Source organism: Ammodytes marinus (genome assembly GCF_949987685.1).
Source record: "Ammodytes marinus genome assembly, chromosome: 19".
NCBI classification, from domain to species: domain Eukaryota; kingdom Metazoa; phylum Chordata; class Actinopteri; order Uranoscopiformes; family Ammodytidae; genus Ammodytes; species Ammodytes marinus.
Window position 1 is genome coordinate 8,966,968 of NC_137223.1, and position 12,414 is coordinate 8,979,381.

Sequence of the window (12,414 nt, forward strand, 5' to 3'; positions counted from 1 at the left end):
ATCTTGGTGTAAGGATTTCAATTTAAGAATAAGACTTAAGGCGATAAAGCTCGGAAAAATAACAAAATGGAACCACAAATAATTTTGGTTTTGTTTATCCTAATCCAAGATATCCAACAATATTATTCTATTTACCTACTACACTACTATAGTATGTGCGTGAGGGAAACATCCAGCAACATAATGAACCGCTGGCACCACCTGCTGGTTCAACAATGTCTTGCAAGGACACACTTTTTAAAAAAAAAGGAAAAAAAGACAGTCGGCAACAGTAGAGATTTTTAATAAACTTTTCAATTCACAAGTCATATTGCAACTGACATGATTAGATTTAATGTTACCAAAAATCATTGCGAAATGCAATATCATAAATATTTGGCAATCTTATATATACTTTTTTTGTACACAATAATTTCAAAAAGGTCCCTTAGTTGTAAAAAATAAGTGTATAACCAACCTACAAATCTGATAAATTCTTCAAAATTCGGCACAGTATTTTAAATACTCTTACTCTACGCTTATTTTTAAAAATAGGGCTGCTACCGTAAAGTGAAAGATTGCTTTGATCTTTGACATTTTCTTGGCATCCTGATTATCTTATGAAATCTCCCATAACCTTTAAGTTCACGCACTGAAAATGTATAATATTTTGACATATATTCAATTAAATAAAGGATATAAAAAGGCAACGTTGGCAAAAAAAAAAAAAAAAAAAAAAGTGGGAAGTGGGAAGTGTACGGTATAAGTGCATTTACAAAAAAATAAACTTGCTCTGAGTATTTAAAAGATACAAAAACAACGTGTGAGACTGGAGTGAGACCTCTCGTCCGACGGAGAACGGCTGAATTGAACCGGCCGTGGTCAGGAGTGTGAAGGTTGACAAGAATACTTTGAAAAGCATTTTTTTTCCCCACGTCTTTAACTGCTCTCAGTTCAGCAGTACATCTTTTTTTATTCGATCTCCGTCTTTAACCAGTAAATCCATCTTCTCACCGATTTCCTCTTCTGCTTTTTTTTTGTCTCTCAGTGCCAGTCTTCATCGTCGTCATCCTCTCCCTCTGTTGAGCTACTAGGCTCTGTCTGTTCCATCACTCCGTTTCCATTTCCCTCCTGACTGAACTCTGCTGCTGCTTCTGCTGCTGCTGCTAAAGCTGCTGCCCTCCTGGCTCGGGCTGCAGCGGCCGCCTGCTCCTCTTCCTCCCTCTGAAGCAGAGCAGCAGCCTTCTTCTCCTGCTCGGCGTGACTCTTCATGTGGGCACTTCGGCTTTTCACTTTATAGAAAACCCTGCGATACAGGAAGAAGGCAATAACCAGTGAGAAATAATGGGAAGTTGAAGAATAAGATTAAAAAAAGTACTTAACTCGACCCTGATATTTTTCCCCTTGTAAATAATGACTCCTTAGGACTATTTAGGGTCATGTGGGAATGGAACATGTCCACATATATCCCTGGATTGCACAAACGTATCAACCAAAGTCCACATGAACATGTTGTGACTAAACATATCGGTTGTGTGTGTGTGTGTGTGTGTGTGTGTGTGTGTGTGTGTGTGTGTGTGTGTGTGGTCATGGGTTTTCTTTTGTTGTTTGTTTTGCTGTTAAATGTTTACTTTTGCATGTCAAAAAGTATGTAGTTCTAAATATATTGTTAAGGAGCCCCTTAGGTTCTTCTTAATAAATAATTTGAAAGAAGTCTGACTTCCATAAAAAGTCATAATAAAAAATGTACTCCCTCTTTCTCCTCATCCCAGTTGCCATCAGTTGCAACACATTTGCTGACTTTCACTGCACATCAGCATATAAATGAAACTTTGAACGATGACTTCAGTGGCTTCGAAAATAATGGGAACACCAAACAAAAACAATCCGATCCGAGTTTTCATAGGATTCATAGCAGCCAGTGCACAATCATGTAAATAATGGGTCGATTGAATTTGATATGCAGCATAAACCAAACAAATATATTACGAATCACATTATTTCACAAATTTGGGGCCACATTTTATATTTCATCTGTATTTCTTCATGCGATTGTTCCTGTCATAATGTCCCATATTCTCTTTCTATAATTGAAAACTTTGCGTTTGCATATTTTTGCCTGATGTTAAAATAATTCTGTTGAAGTAAACCACATGAGCTGCTGTAAATGCAGCCGACAACCTGCAAGCCTGCCACACTGGGCTATAGTCTGTGCGAGAGGAACGTTTTAGTTAAAGTCGGAAATAAAGACAAAGTAAATCTTTTCCATGGTTTAGCCGTACCTGCCACATTTCTTGCAGGGAAATTCTGCGCCAGGGTCCGGTGGGGGCTTTACCGGCGGCGCTCTGCTCTTCTTTGCTGCAGGCTCTGGCCGAGGCCTGTGAGGGGACGGCCGGTGGTGGGCCTCTTTAGTCCCAGTGTCCGACTCTTTGATCATCACCATTGTCCCTGCCTGGAACAGTGACGTTTGTCTTTTTAATTCGAAAATCAGTGAAAGGATCGATCAAACTTCTATACACACCTACTACACTACAATTCTGAAGCAAATATATTGTCCTCATTTCTCCACTTCATTTTCTGATATTTTAGTTTCTGGGTACTTTCCAGATTCATTATACAAAACATATTCCACACGTACAGTAAATAATGTGATATTATGTCAATAAGACTTCCCAAGGTGAAAATTCACAAGCTACAGTATAACCGCAGTATAACATTTTTGAAAAAAAAAGCACTTTTAACAGCTGCAACTTTGAAATGAGTTTAGCATCAATAATTATAATCCAATAATACAATACACTAAATTAAATGGGCTTTCCTGCCAAGTAAGTGCTTTCACATTTGATACTCAAGTCCACTTTGATGCTTATTGTTTTGTACTTTTACTCCTACAGTGAATTTCAGCCATGTGGTACACTTCTTTTACATAATAGTGGAGCCTAGGGCCCTACGCTGTGTATTAACACCAGGTTTCTTTTTCACTGCGCACACAATACCGAAAGTTGTACGGATCATAAGGAGATATTCATCGATTTTGAAAAAAAGTAATTTTAACAAAAAGCGTTCTCAGAAGATCGCCCACGGCTGTGAAATACTTACATAGTCATGAGCCTGTAGTGACTGAGCGACCCTCGCCTGATGGCTGCTCTCCTGACTCTGGACGAAAGATACAACCTTCCTGGCGTCCCCATCCGCCTCTCCGTGAGTCAGTCTTGACTGCTGTGAACTCTGGGTAATGAATCACGCCAGACACAAATTTTAGAAAAAATTATATTTGTTGCCCGTTCTCTTGATGAGTGAAGAAAATTTGAAGAAAATAATTATAGCTTTCCCATAACCTGGCTCAGCCTATGAAAAGCACAGTTAATCACATACATTCCTTAACACATCAGTATGGTTTGAGCTATCTCCACCCTACCTTAATGTCCAGCACAGCTTCTGTGTGCTTCTCCCCTGGGGAGTCTGGAGGGCCAAAGGTTAAGAGCCCGTTGCGTCCAATCTTCACCTGTTTCTTGTACGTGTAGTAAAACTCCACACACTGAGCCACAGTCTTGGTCTGCACCTTTAAAAAGCCATGCAAAATAAACAGACACGGGCAGGGTTTTACTTTTATCAATGAACCTGTTCTGCTGTCTACGTGCTGTAGCATCCGGTCGTTTATGTAGACATTATAACACACAATGTAAAATAGAAACATGCTTTAAGAGGCCGGCGCTCTCCGTCTCATGCCTGTTATTGTCACTTTTACGGTTTCTAAAAAGTCGCAGCCTTGTCCTGTTTCCAAAGGTTGACCTTTTCTGTTATGTCTCAATCTGGCATTGTATTGTCAGACGCAGACACAGAGCAGAAATATTTGCTTGTTCAAAAGCAATTTAATTAATGCCTCGGGAATGACTATGTTAATGATCAAATCAAATCAAATCAGTTTTATTTGTATAGCCCAAAATCACAAATACATTTGTCTCAGTGGGCTTTACATTTCATACAATATGATATATGATACAATACGATACAATATGACACCCTGCCCTTACACCCTTAGCTCGGCTGAGAAAAAAACTCCCAGTAAAAACCCTTTACCGGGAATTAAAAAAAAATAATGATGCATTGTTGTTGAAATGCTACACAAGGGATATTACATTCAAATATATATTTTGCGTTGCTGATTTATCTACATAGTTGTATATTCATGCATGCGGCAGGGGAAAACAATAGCACATACCAATTTCTGCACCATAAAGAAGTCCTTCCTGTAGGCAGAGATCCCCTTATTGAAGTAGCACTTCTCCTCCGCAGTCCAGCACTCGGAGCCTGTGAGTAAATCAAGAAAGGAAGGGGTTTTAAAATCAGGTAGGGAATGAGAGGGCAAAAGGAGGAGGAACAAGACAGCCATTTATGATCGTGTCACTCGCCTGAGTAGTGATAACCTGCCAGGTGATGGCCTTTGGGGAAAATTGGGTCCTGAAGCATCAGACGTGCCAGCGTTTCCTTAAAATCAAACAAGGTTTATTGTAAAAGTCAGTTTCCTCATTTGAGTGCATCAACTGCACAGCACTATATACTTAAAAAAATAAGAAGTACAAAATAGCAGTGAAAAGGGAGTAATATTTGGACATTTTGTTAAAGACTGACGAATTCTGCTAATGTCACTTTTTTAGGAACTGGATTTTAATGGAAAGTTGCCCTGCTGAACAAGAAAAATCCCTGAAAGCTGAACTACTGAAGCAACTTTGGCGAGGGATGATGAGTCATCGTCGTACTCACAAGGAAATCACCTCCACATTCATGTAAACAGTGTAAAGCCAGCTCCTGGTTGGTTCCCCCGCCGCTGAGCACGCTGGAACAAGCCATGTTCATCAAGTCCTCCACTGAAGAAAAAAGAAAAAAAAAAGGAGAGAAAATAACGATGTGGAGAAGATGGTGTCAAAAAGCTCACACAAAAGAAAAGAAGAAAACTTGATCAGTGGGTGAAGACAAGTAACGTGAGATACTAACTCCTGTTTTGATCGCCTTGTTTGAGGCGGGAGTCGTCCACGGGAAGCCACACCAGGTCGGCCTTGTGCTGGTCAAACTGGGGCAAAGGTTTATCTTGCAACTCTGGAATTTCTGCCTGGTACCTCTGCCCGATGTTGATACGGCTAAAAACATTCAAAAAAAATAAAAGCATAGAGTTAAAAAAAAAGTTATGTTTAGGCAAGATATAGGAAACCGTGAAAAATGTGTTTAGGTGACTGCAGCACGTACGGTTCCAGGCACACTGGCGTGGCGTCTGTGATCAACGGCAATACAGGAGGTTCGATGTCTGAACTCACTGAAAATACACACAAATCACATCCCCCTTTTAAACAATGTCCCAGAGCAAGTCTTTGTTAGCAGAACGTACCCCCATAGAAAAGCCACTGCTGAGACTTACCCGAGCGCAACAGACTGCGCGAGGCGGACTTGGGCGTAGGGGGCGGAGGCGGCAGGCTCTGGTTGCTGGCGATGTTGGTGAGGAAGGTGGAGAAGTAGAGTCCAGTGCCCTCGCGTACGGGAGACAGGATGGGAGGAGGGGTGTAGGGGGGCATGGTGAGGGGGTTGTCGGGCATCCTGATGGGAGAGCGCAGGTTGCTCTGGTAGGAGGTGATGGCCGGGTAGAGGGATGGAGGGATGAAGGTGGAGGGTCTGTGTGGAGGGATTATAAGAGGCTCGGGACGAGGCCGCCGCTTAAATTTGGACCTCACGTCATCGTCTGGTCCAGGATCGCTCTCATCATCCTGGAGACAAGAAGGATAGATATATATATATATAAAAAGGAAGTACAAGAACTCTTTCATTCCCACAGCAATATTCACTTTAAACAAGGCCTAATAGAGAATACTATTTAATGAAGCTGTTTAATGAATGTTTTATAGAACTGTTTTGTGTGATTTTATGCAAGTCGTATGTTGCTCGAGGAACATACCAAAAAGGCCATTTTCTGTCACTATGTTATGGACAATAAAGTTTTTGAATTGAATCGAATAATCAATGGTTTGGATCGTATTTTACATTCTGTACATGATACACTTGTAGTTAATATACACTAATTGATTTCCACATTATCTATTTCATAGTAGCCACCTTTGTTAAACTGCTGTTGTTATCACCAGTAAACAGGCACTATGACTTGTTCTTATCTTGTTCCAAAAACACTGTCACGATTCCTCCATAATCACTTTCAGGCATAACATGTACTTGCTCACTCGCTGAATGGGTTTCCCCTGTGCAGCTACACACCCAGTTTTGAAGCAGCTCTTCGAGTAGTGCAGGATTCTGGAGAGTTAGTGAGTCACTTTATCATCTAAAACAATGCTGCAAATATTGGCCCAGTGTTCTGGTGGATGTTTTTTCCCCAGGCTATAACCTATGTGAACTCAAGAGATTGAATATGTGGGTTTCTCAATCCACAACAGACATGCATTTCAAGGATGGAGGGTGGGGGAGTCTTGATGTAGTAACATAATGTGGTCCAAATCTGATCAAACATATAGCACACATCATTGTGAAATGTGCAAACTCACAAATACAGGGCTTTAAAAAGGAGGCATTGAAATGTAAAAAAGTACAATTACTCAGGTGCTGTACTTAGGTGAAGTTTAGGGATATTTGTACTTTAGCTTAAGTGCTAAGCATACAATAAACACTGGAAACAGAGGGTCACAGCTAGCGTGGCTCCGTCTAGCTGGCAGGCCGTTTTCACAAACTGCTAGCTCTTCATGCTAAGGTAAGCTAACAGAGTGCCAACTGTAATTTCAAAACAAGCTATTAATCGGAGATGATAAGAACACAAATTACGATGTCCCACAAAACTATTAAAATTTGCTACATAAATAGTGTATTCACCATTTCCATGACTACAACGTTACAATTCTGCTCATATGTTATTGAATTAGTAATACCAATCCAATATTGTAATAATATGACTCGAGGGCCCATTCTGCTGTATAATACGTACTTTCAATGCTTTTTTTTAAGTCAACGTTTGAATGCAGGACTGCATGGGAGTAATTTAAACATGTTTTATTGCAACTTTGAGTTAAAAGTGCACTATGTAACTTTGGGTGTCAGAGAAGTGAATATTCTCTAAGGTACATTTCATAACTGAATAAACAAACTTTCCTCAGAAGACAATTTGATCCCTGGAACACAGTTTGAAGTTAGAAGGCTACCTTAAAAGTTACTGTTTCACTGTTGTTGTTGTTGTTGTTGTTGTTGTTGTTGTTGTACATACATATTCTAGTCTTATGTTTGGTTCCAGGTGCCTCAAAATAATTTTGTTTTGATTTATAAAGATACAATTATTAAACACAAAGAATTACATATAGTGAAAATATGTCTTGTAAACTAACTGCAGGCCCTGCAAACATAAACAAATCCACCTCCCCTGAAACTGCATAGTGCACCTTTAAGTAACAGAGTTAAATACATGTTCTACTATCCAAAAAGGCTGACGATTTGATCAAAAGGTCACCCTTAATCTACAGTTGCAACAATGAATGAGATGAGATAATCAATAATATACAAACAATCAAAGCAATGCAATTCTTCTTTACAACACTAACCTGGCCAAAGCTATCTGACATGGATTTTCTGAGCGATCGGCGACGAGACACGATGACAGATGGTTTGCGGTCGGATAGGGCCGCGTGCCGCTCACCCTGGCCGGGCCGACCGTGTCCCGAGCCCCCCTGGTGATCGGCTGGTCTCTTGTGCACCGGCACAGACACAGGGATGACCAGAGGCATCATGCTGGCTTGTCTGCCTGAAGAACCCTCTTCCTGTTGGGCCTGAAAGAAAGCGAAAGAGAGAGGGTGGAAAAGATGAGGGTGACAAGGGAAGGAGAGAGTAACAGGAGGAAAGGGGAAGTGGCAGGAGAAAGAAAAAAAGAGAAAAAAAAGGGATTGAGACATAAAAAAGAGGAAGATGACACGTATACTTAACACATCAAAAAAGGAAATTTCTTTTAAAAATCAGAGTCGTTTTGAAATAAACTACAACTTTAACCTATTTCCTTCCTGAATGAAATGACATATTTATAAATATATCTTATCTTATTATTCAATTATTTGTCAGAAATTAAAAAGTGAGTGAAAGTGTCTTCTTAGCCAGAAATGTTCAATTTACGATTATATAAAACTTTTTCTTTTTAAATCTGCAAATCTTAATAGTGCATTCACATGAACAAGTGAAAATATGGCATTTCTGTTGAATGAGAATTGTTGCTCAGTTCATTGATCATTGATTGCTCAGCAAATTAGATTATCTATTTTACTTTAAATGTTGCATTCACTGTGCAAAAATGTTTGCACCTACGGGTCAAAGCATCTGAAACTCTGCAGTCAAATGCAACGCGAGACTACACACAAAAAATAACAAATAACACAGTTGTCTTGTTAGTTACCACATTTTTCATTTGTTTTGAGAGGAGTGTACCCTCCCACCCCCCTCCCTGCAGGTATATCTGGTCAAGCTGATTAAATGTCCAGCAATTCTGCTGGTGCAAGTGGAACATATAAATCAATACTGTTGAGGTGAAAAGGTAAGCAGTGCCGCAACGACAATGGAATCTCATCTGCTGACCCAGAGAAGTGCTGCGAGTCAGTCAACCACAACACAACAGCTCTGGGTGGTGAATAGCCTTATGAAACCTGTTTGGTGTGTGTTGGGGAGATTGGGAGTGTATAGCTGTGCAGGTTGACAGCTCGGCCCCGCCCTGGCTCTGCTCAACGACTGGGAGAGAGTCTGAGGAATGTGGAGGTGTGCAGACATGCAGCCGTACTTGTATCATGCACACTTTGCACATACAAAAAAATTAAAAAATCTACAACAGGCCTCGTTACCCTTCTGAGGTTATTAGAGCGCTAAATGTCCCAGTGCCGAAAGACAAAAATTGACCATGTATTTAGCAAAGTGTCTGTTTACCAAAGCTGCTGAAGAGAAACTTAGAGAAAAGCCGGTTGCAGAGGGTGTGGCGCTTACAGTGTAAACACTATAAACTCTGAAAAACAAAGTTTACGATATTGCCTTTGTCGTACGGGAAAACGAGAAGAATATTTCAAATTTAAAAAAAGGGAAGAATCTTTGATAACCATAGCTGACTTTCAGGTTGTGCCAGTATGTGCAGTGTAGTGCAACAGCGGACACTTGTAAAAACAGCCTGCTGGAGGTGAGACTCAACAGCTGTAGGAATCAAGTGAACACAGACCTAAGAAAAAGAGTTTTGTAAAGCATAGGGAAGTGCGGCATAGAAACAAGGGATTCTTCCTCTTTGAACAGCTGCTTGCCAACTTTGCCAAACGAGAAAATGCATGCACTGCTCTTAAATGCACCGATTAGCTGCCTTTCGCCATTCACTGCTCAACTCAACTGGGCCTTTAGCATGTATTTAAATGGCTGCATGGCTGCAAAACTGCCAGAAATAAGTAGAAAAAGCAGCAGTGTAATGAGTGACTGAGATATTTTTGGATTTTTTTTTCTTTACTTTGCCCATTTTAGCAGGCTCCATTTCCGACGCCTTCTGGGCCAGTGTCTCCAAGTTGATCTCCTTGGAAGCCCTCCTTCTCCTGCTGGTGATCTGGATGACCCCTCCCGTCTTCGCTTGGCTCACCCCTCCTCTCGAGGCCTGTACGCCTGCCACTCCGTTCTCGGACGAAGGCGGAGGCTCTTTGGACGCTTGAGACCAAATGTTAGTGGACGGGGGACCCAGTGGGGACTGTCCTTCTCTGGAGAGGCGACGTGAGCGCCTGGGTGCAGCTGCCGGTGAATCTGAAGGCTCAGAGGGACTTGTGACCACCTTATCGGGAACGGGAGCCCATGGTTCCTCCACCGACTGCTGGACGCCTTCCTTTTTAGGAGCAGCGTCTGGCGGACAAGGCCCAGGAGGCTGATAAGTCACAAAGTTTTGATTTAATTGCCGCTTTTGTTGCAACTGTAGCTGTGCTGCTTCTTGCTGTGGCACGTTTTGTTGCTGCAATTGTTGCTGCTGCTGCATTTGCTGGATTTGTTGCTGTCGCCCCTGTAGCTGCTGCTGGTGATACTGTTGCTGCATTTGCTGCAGCTGCTGCTGCTGCTGCTGCTGCTGCAACTGATGCTGGTGGATTTGGTGTTGTTGTTGTTGTTGTTGCTGCACCACGTGTTGTTGCTGTTGCTTCAACTGAAGGTGATGTTGTTGATGCAACTGTTGTTGTTGTTGTTGTTGCTGCTGCTGCTGCTGCTGGTGATGTTGCTGCATTTGTTGCTGCTGTATCTGCTGCAGAAGGAGTTGTTGAGTTTTAGGCTGCTCGCCGCCGTACGCCAGGCCCGGGACCGCCTTGGTGCCCGGGAAAGCGGCGGGGTAATAACCGGATGAAAACTGTTGCTTGCTGGGCCTGAACGTGGCCTGGAAGGGCTGCAGCAAGGAGCTCTGCAGGGTGTGAGCGGCCGTGTGGGGCTGACCTTGGAGCTCCACGCCTTTGTGGGCATGCTGCTGCTGCTGATAGGCCTGCAGCTGAGCCTGGTGCATGGCAGCCGCGTGCTGCTCCCACTCCAGCCCCCGCCCCTGGGCCTGAGCCTGGGTGGCGTCCCTGTAAGCCTCCACGGGCCCCGCTGGCTGTTGGTTCTCTGCCGCCATGGGCAGAGAGACACCCTCGTGCACTCCTTTGTGGAATGCCATCTGACCCCTGATATTCACTCCGCTCATGTAGGGAGCAAAGTTCTGCCCCCAGGCCTGCACAGGGGGGCCTTCCTGAGACCAGCCAGGGGGCTGCTGCATAGTGTCCTGGTGCATCCACTTGACTGGAGCCGCCTGTTGATAGTGCGCTAGACTCTGGGGCCCTTTCTCCGGGTTGTAAACGCCACCCGAGCTGCTGACAGAGTCGCTGCGACTCGCTTCTACCGCCGGAGGTCCCATAGTACCATAATAAACCTCCCCTGAATGCTGCACAGGCTCTTTCATGGCTGCGGCATGAAGCTTGCTGCCCTTGTCAGCATTAACTTGAGGAGGAAGACTCATAGTAATGTGTTCTGAAAAGGCACGAAAATGTTGGAGTCAGAACTCTCAATCTTGATCTGTGAGCGTGCAAAGTGCTCTGGGTTGTAGTGTGTTTCTTCCACTGCCTGGCTTCTTTGTTTAATTGTGTATACAGGGGTATTTGGGAGGAAACATAAATCCCAAAGGAAAGTGCACAGGGTGGGGGAGCATGCAACCCTCCTTCCAAGTCAAATCTGAAGTCTGCTGCCCATTCTTCTCATCCTCCTCTTTATGCAGCCGGACCTTGTGAGAGAAAGGAGGGGTTAGACACTTTATTTTTCTCCCTCTTGAGAACAAGCAATACTAAAGTTTTGCACTCGTCTGCAGCAAAGAGGAAATTGAGGCCTAAACGCAAGCAAAGAGCCCAGTCAGTAGAGTGGAAAATCAGCCAGTGAGAGAGTATGTCCGCTGAGGTAAGCGCAAAGAAAAGAGCAAACACAAACCCTGTATTTCCATAATCACGTCCAGGTGCGTGCAGAGAGGACGTTATTGAGTTGAAGAAGTTGTGAAGCAGGCAGCGGCGGACAAGGAGGCGCTCACTTTGTAGCTGCCATTTGGCATAACAAGAAATACAGGAAACGGAGGGACTCGTGCACACACCCGAGCGATAGCCAGTGATGTTATGTTGAAAAAATGAGCAATAAGGAAGCGTCTGCAGAGCGGGGGACTGACTGCACGGCATATTTAGTGAGCGTTAGTTTAAAACCACAGTGTGTGTTTGTACCTGATCAATGGTGCACGGAGCTCTCCACGGCATGATCCATGGAGTCACTGTAGTGTCGATCAAAATCGCCTGCATGCAGCTCCATGGAAGGATCGTGCGCAGCAAATGTCATAACTCCTGGCAACTAGTTTCCCCCCCGTCCTGTACAATATGGCGCAGGGGTTGACTTTACGATCGCACCGAAACACAATCCAAAGTCCGGACCGGGCTGGGGAGAGGCTCATTAACACCGCAGTCGCAACGTTGCACACTCTATTCCGTAAAAAGCCCTCAGAAAAAACATGTCCACAACTTTCTCTCTAACCCCAATACACGCCACCGCGCATGTGTGACAACTGCGCGCTAGCTGCGGCCTGTTTCCGCTGATATCCAAGCCGTCACTGCAGAGACGCGCCGTGCGGGGTTCCGTGTTTCGGGTTTGACCGTTCGATCTAGACTCCGTGAAAAGCTGCGAGACCGAAACAAAACAGAAGAGTTGTGCACCCCAGAGCCGCATCGCCTCACCCCAAAACAGCTCAACTCACATCCTGTTATCCAATCCGATTGTCTGGCCACTCCCATCGCTGAATCCGTGTACGTTTGATTTGGTGTCGCGGCTGCCCCGGAGAGGAGGGAATGTCTCTGACAGCTGGTCACACGGAGACAGGAGAGTGAAGAGGATTTTATAAACACTGCGGTCGAG

General features: G+C 43.7%; 1 protein-coding gene across 1 annotated transcript; it reads right to left on the reverse strand.

The window, feature by feature from the left end:
- Window positions 1–273: 273 nt before the first annotated feature.
- Window positions 274–12,368, reverse strand: mideasa (mitotic deacetylase associated SANT domain protein a). The gene is made up of 13 exons (XM_080047832.1): window positions 11,733–12,368; window positions 9,482–11,251; window positions 7,563–7,787; window positions 5,393–5,735; window positions 5,224–5,290; window positions 4,975–5,117; window positions 4,744–4,847; window positions 4,392–4,467; window positions 4,202–4,290; window positions 3,398–3,541; window positions 3,079–3,207; window positions 2,262–2,431; window positions 274–1,285 (listed from the first exon to the last, which is right to left on the reverse strand). Exons 2-13 carry the CDS (start codon window positions 10,988–10,990, stop codon window positions 1,024–1,026), a joined length of 3,261 nt encoding a protein of 1,086 aa, XP_079903958.1. The 5' UTR covers window positions 10,991–11,251; window positions 11,733–12,368; the 3' UTR covers window positions 274–1,023.
- Between the last annotated feature and the right edge of the window lie 46 nt (window positions 12,369–12,414).

Excerpts from the sequence above, each read along its gene's own strand:
- mideasa (XM_080047832.1), bottom strand. The coding sequence starts at position 10,990 with ATGAGTCTTCCTCCTCAAGTTAATGCTGACAAGGGCAGCAAGCTTCAT. Across the intron at positions 3,542-4,201 it reads TCTTTATGGTGCAGAAATTG|GTGCAGACCAAGACTGTGGC; the intron begins GTATGTGCTATT and ends GGCTTTTTAAAG. Across the intron at positions 1,286-2,261 it reads CCCTGCAAGAAATGTGGCAG|GGTTTTCTATAAAGTGAAAA; the intron begins GTACGGCTAAAC and ends CCTGTATCGCAG.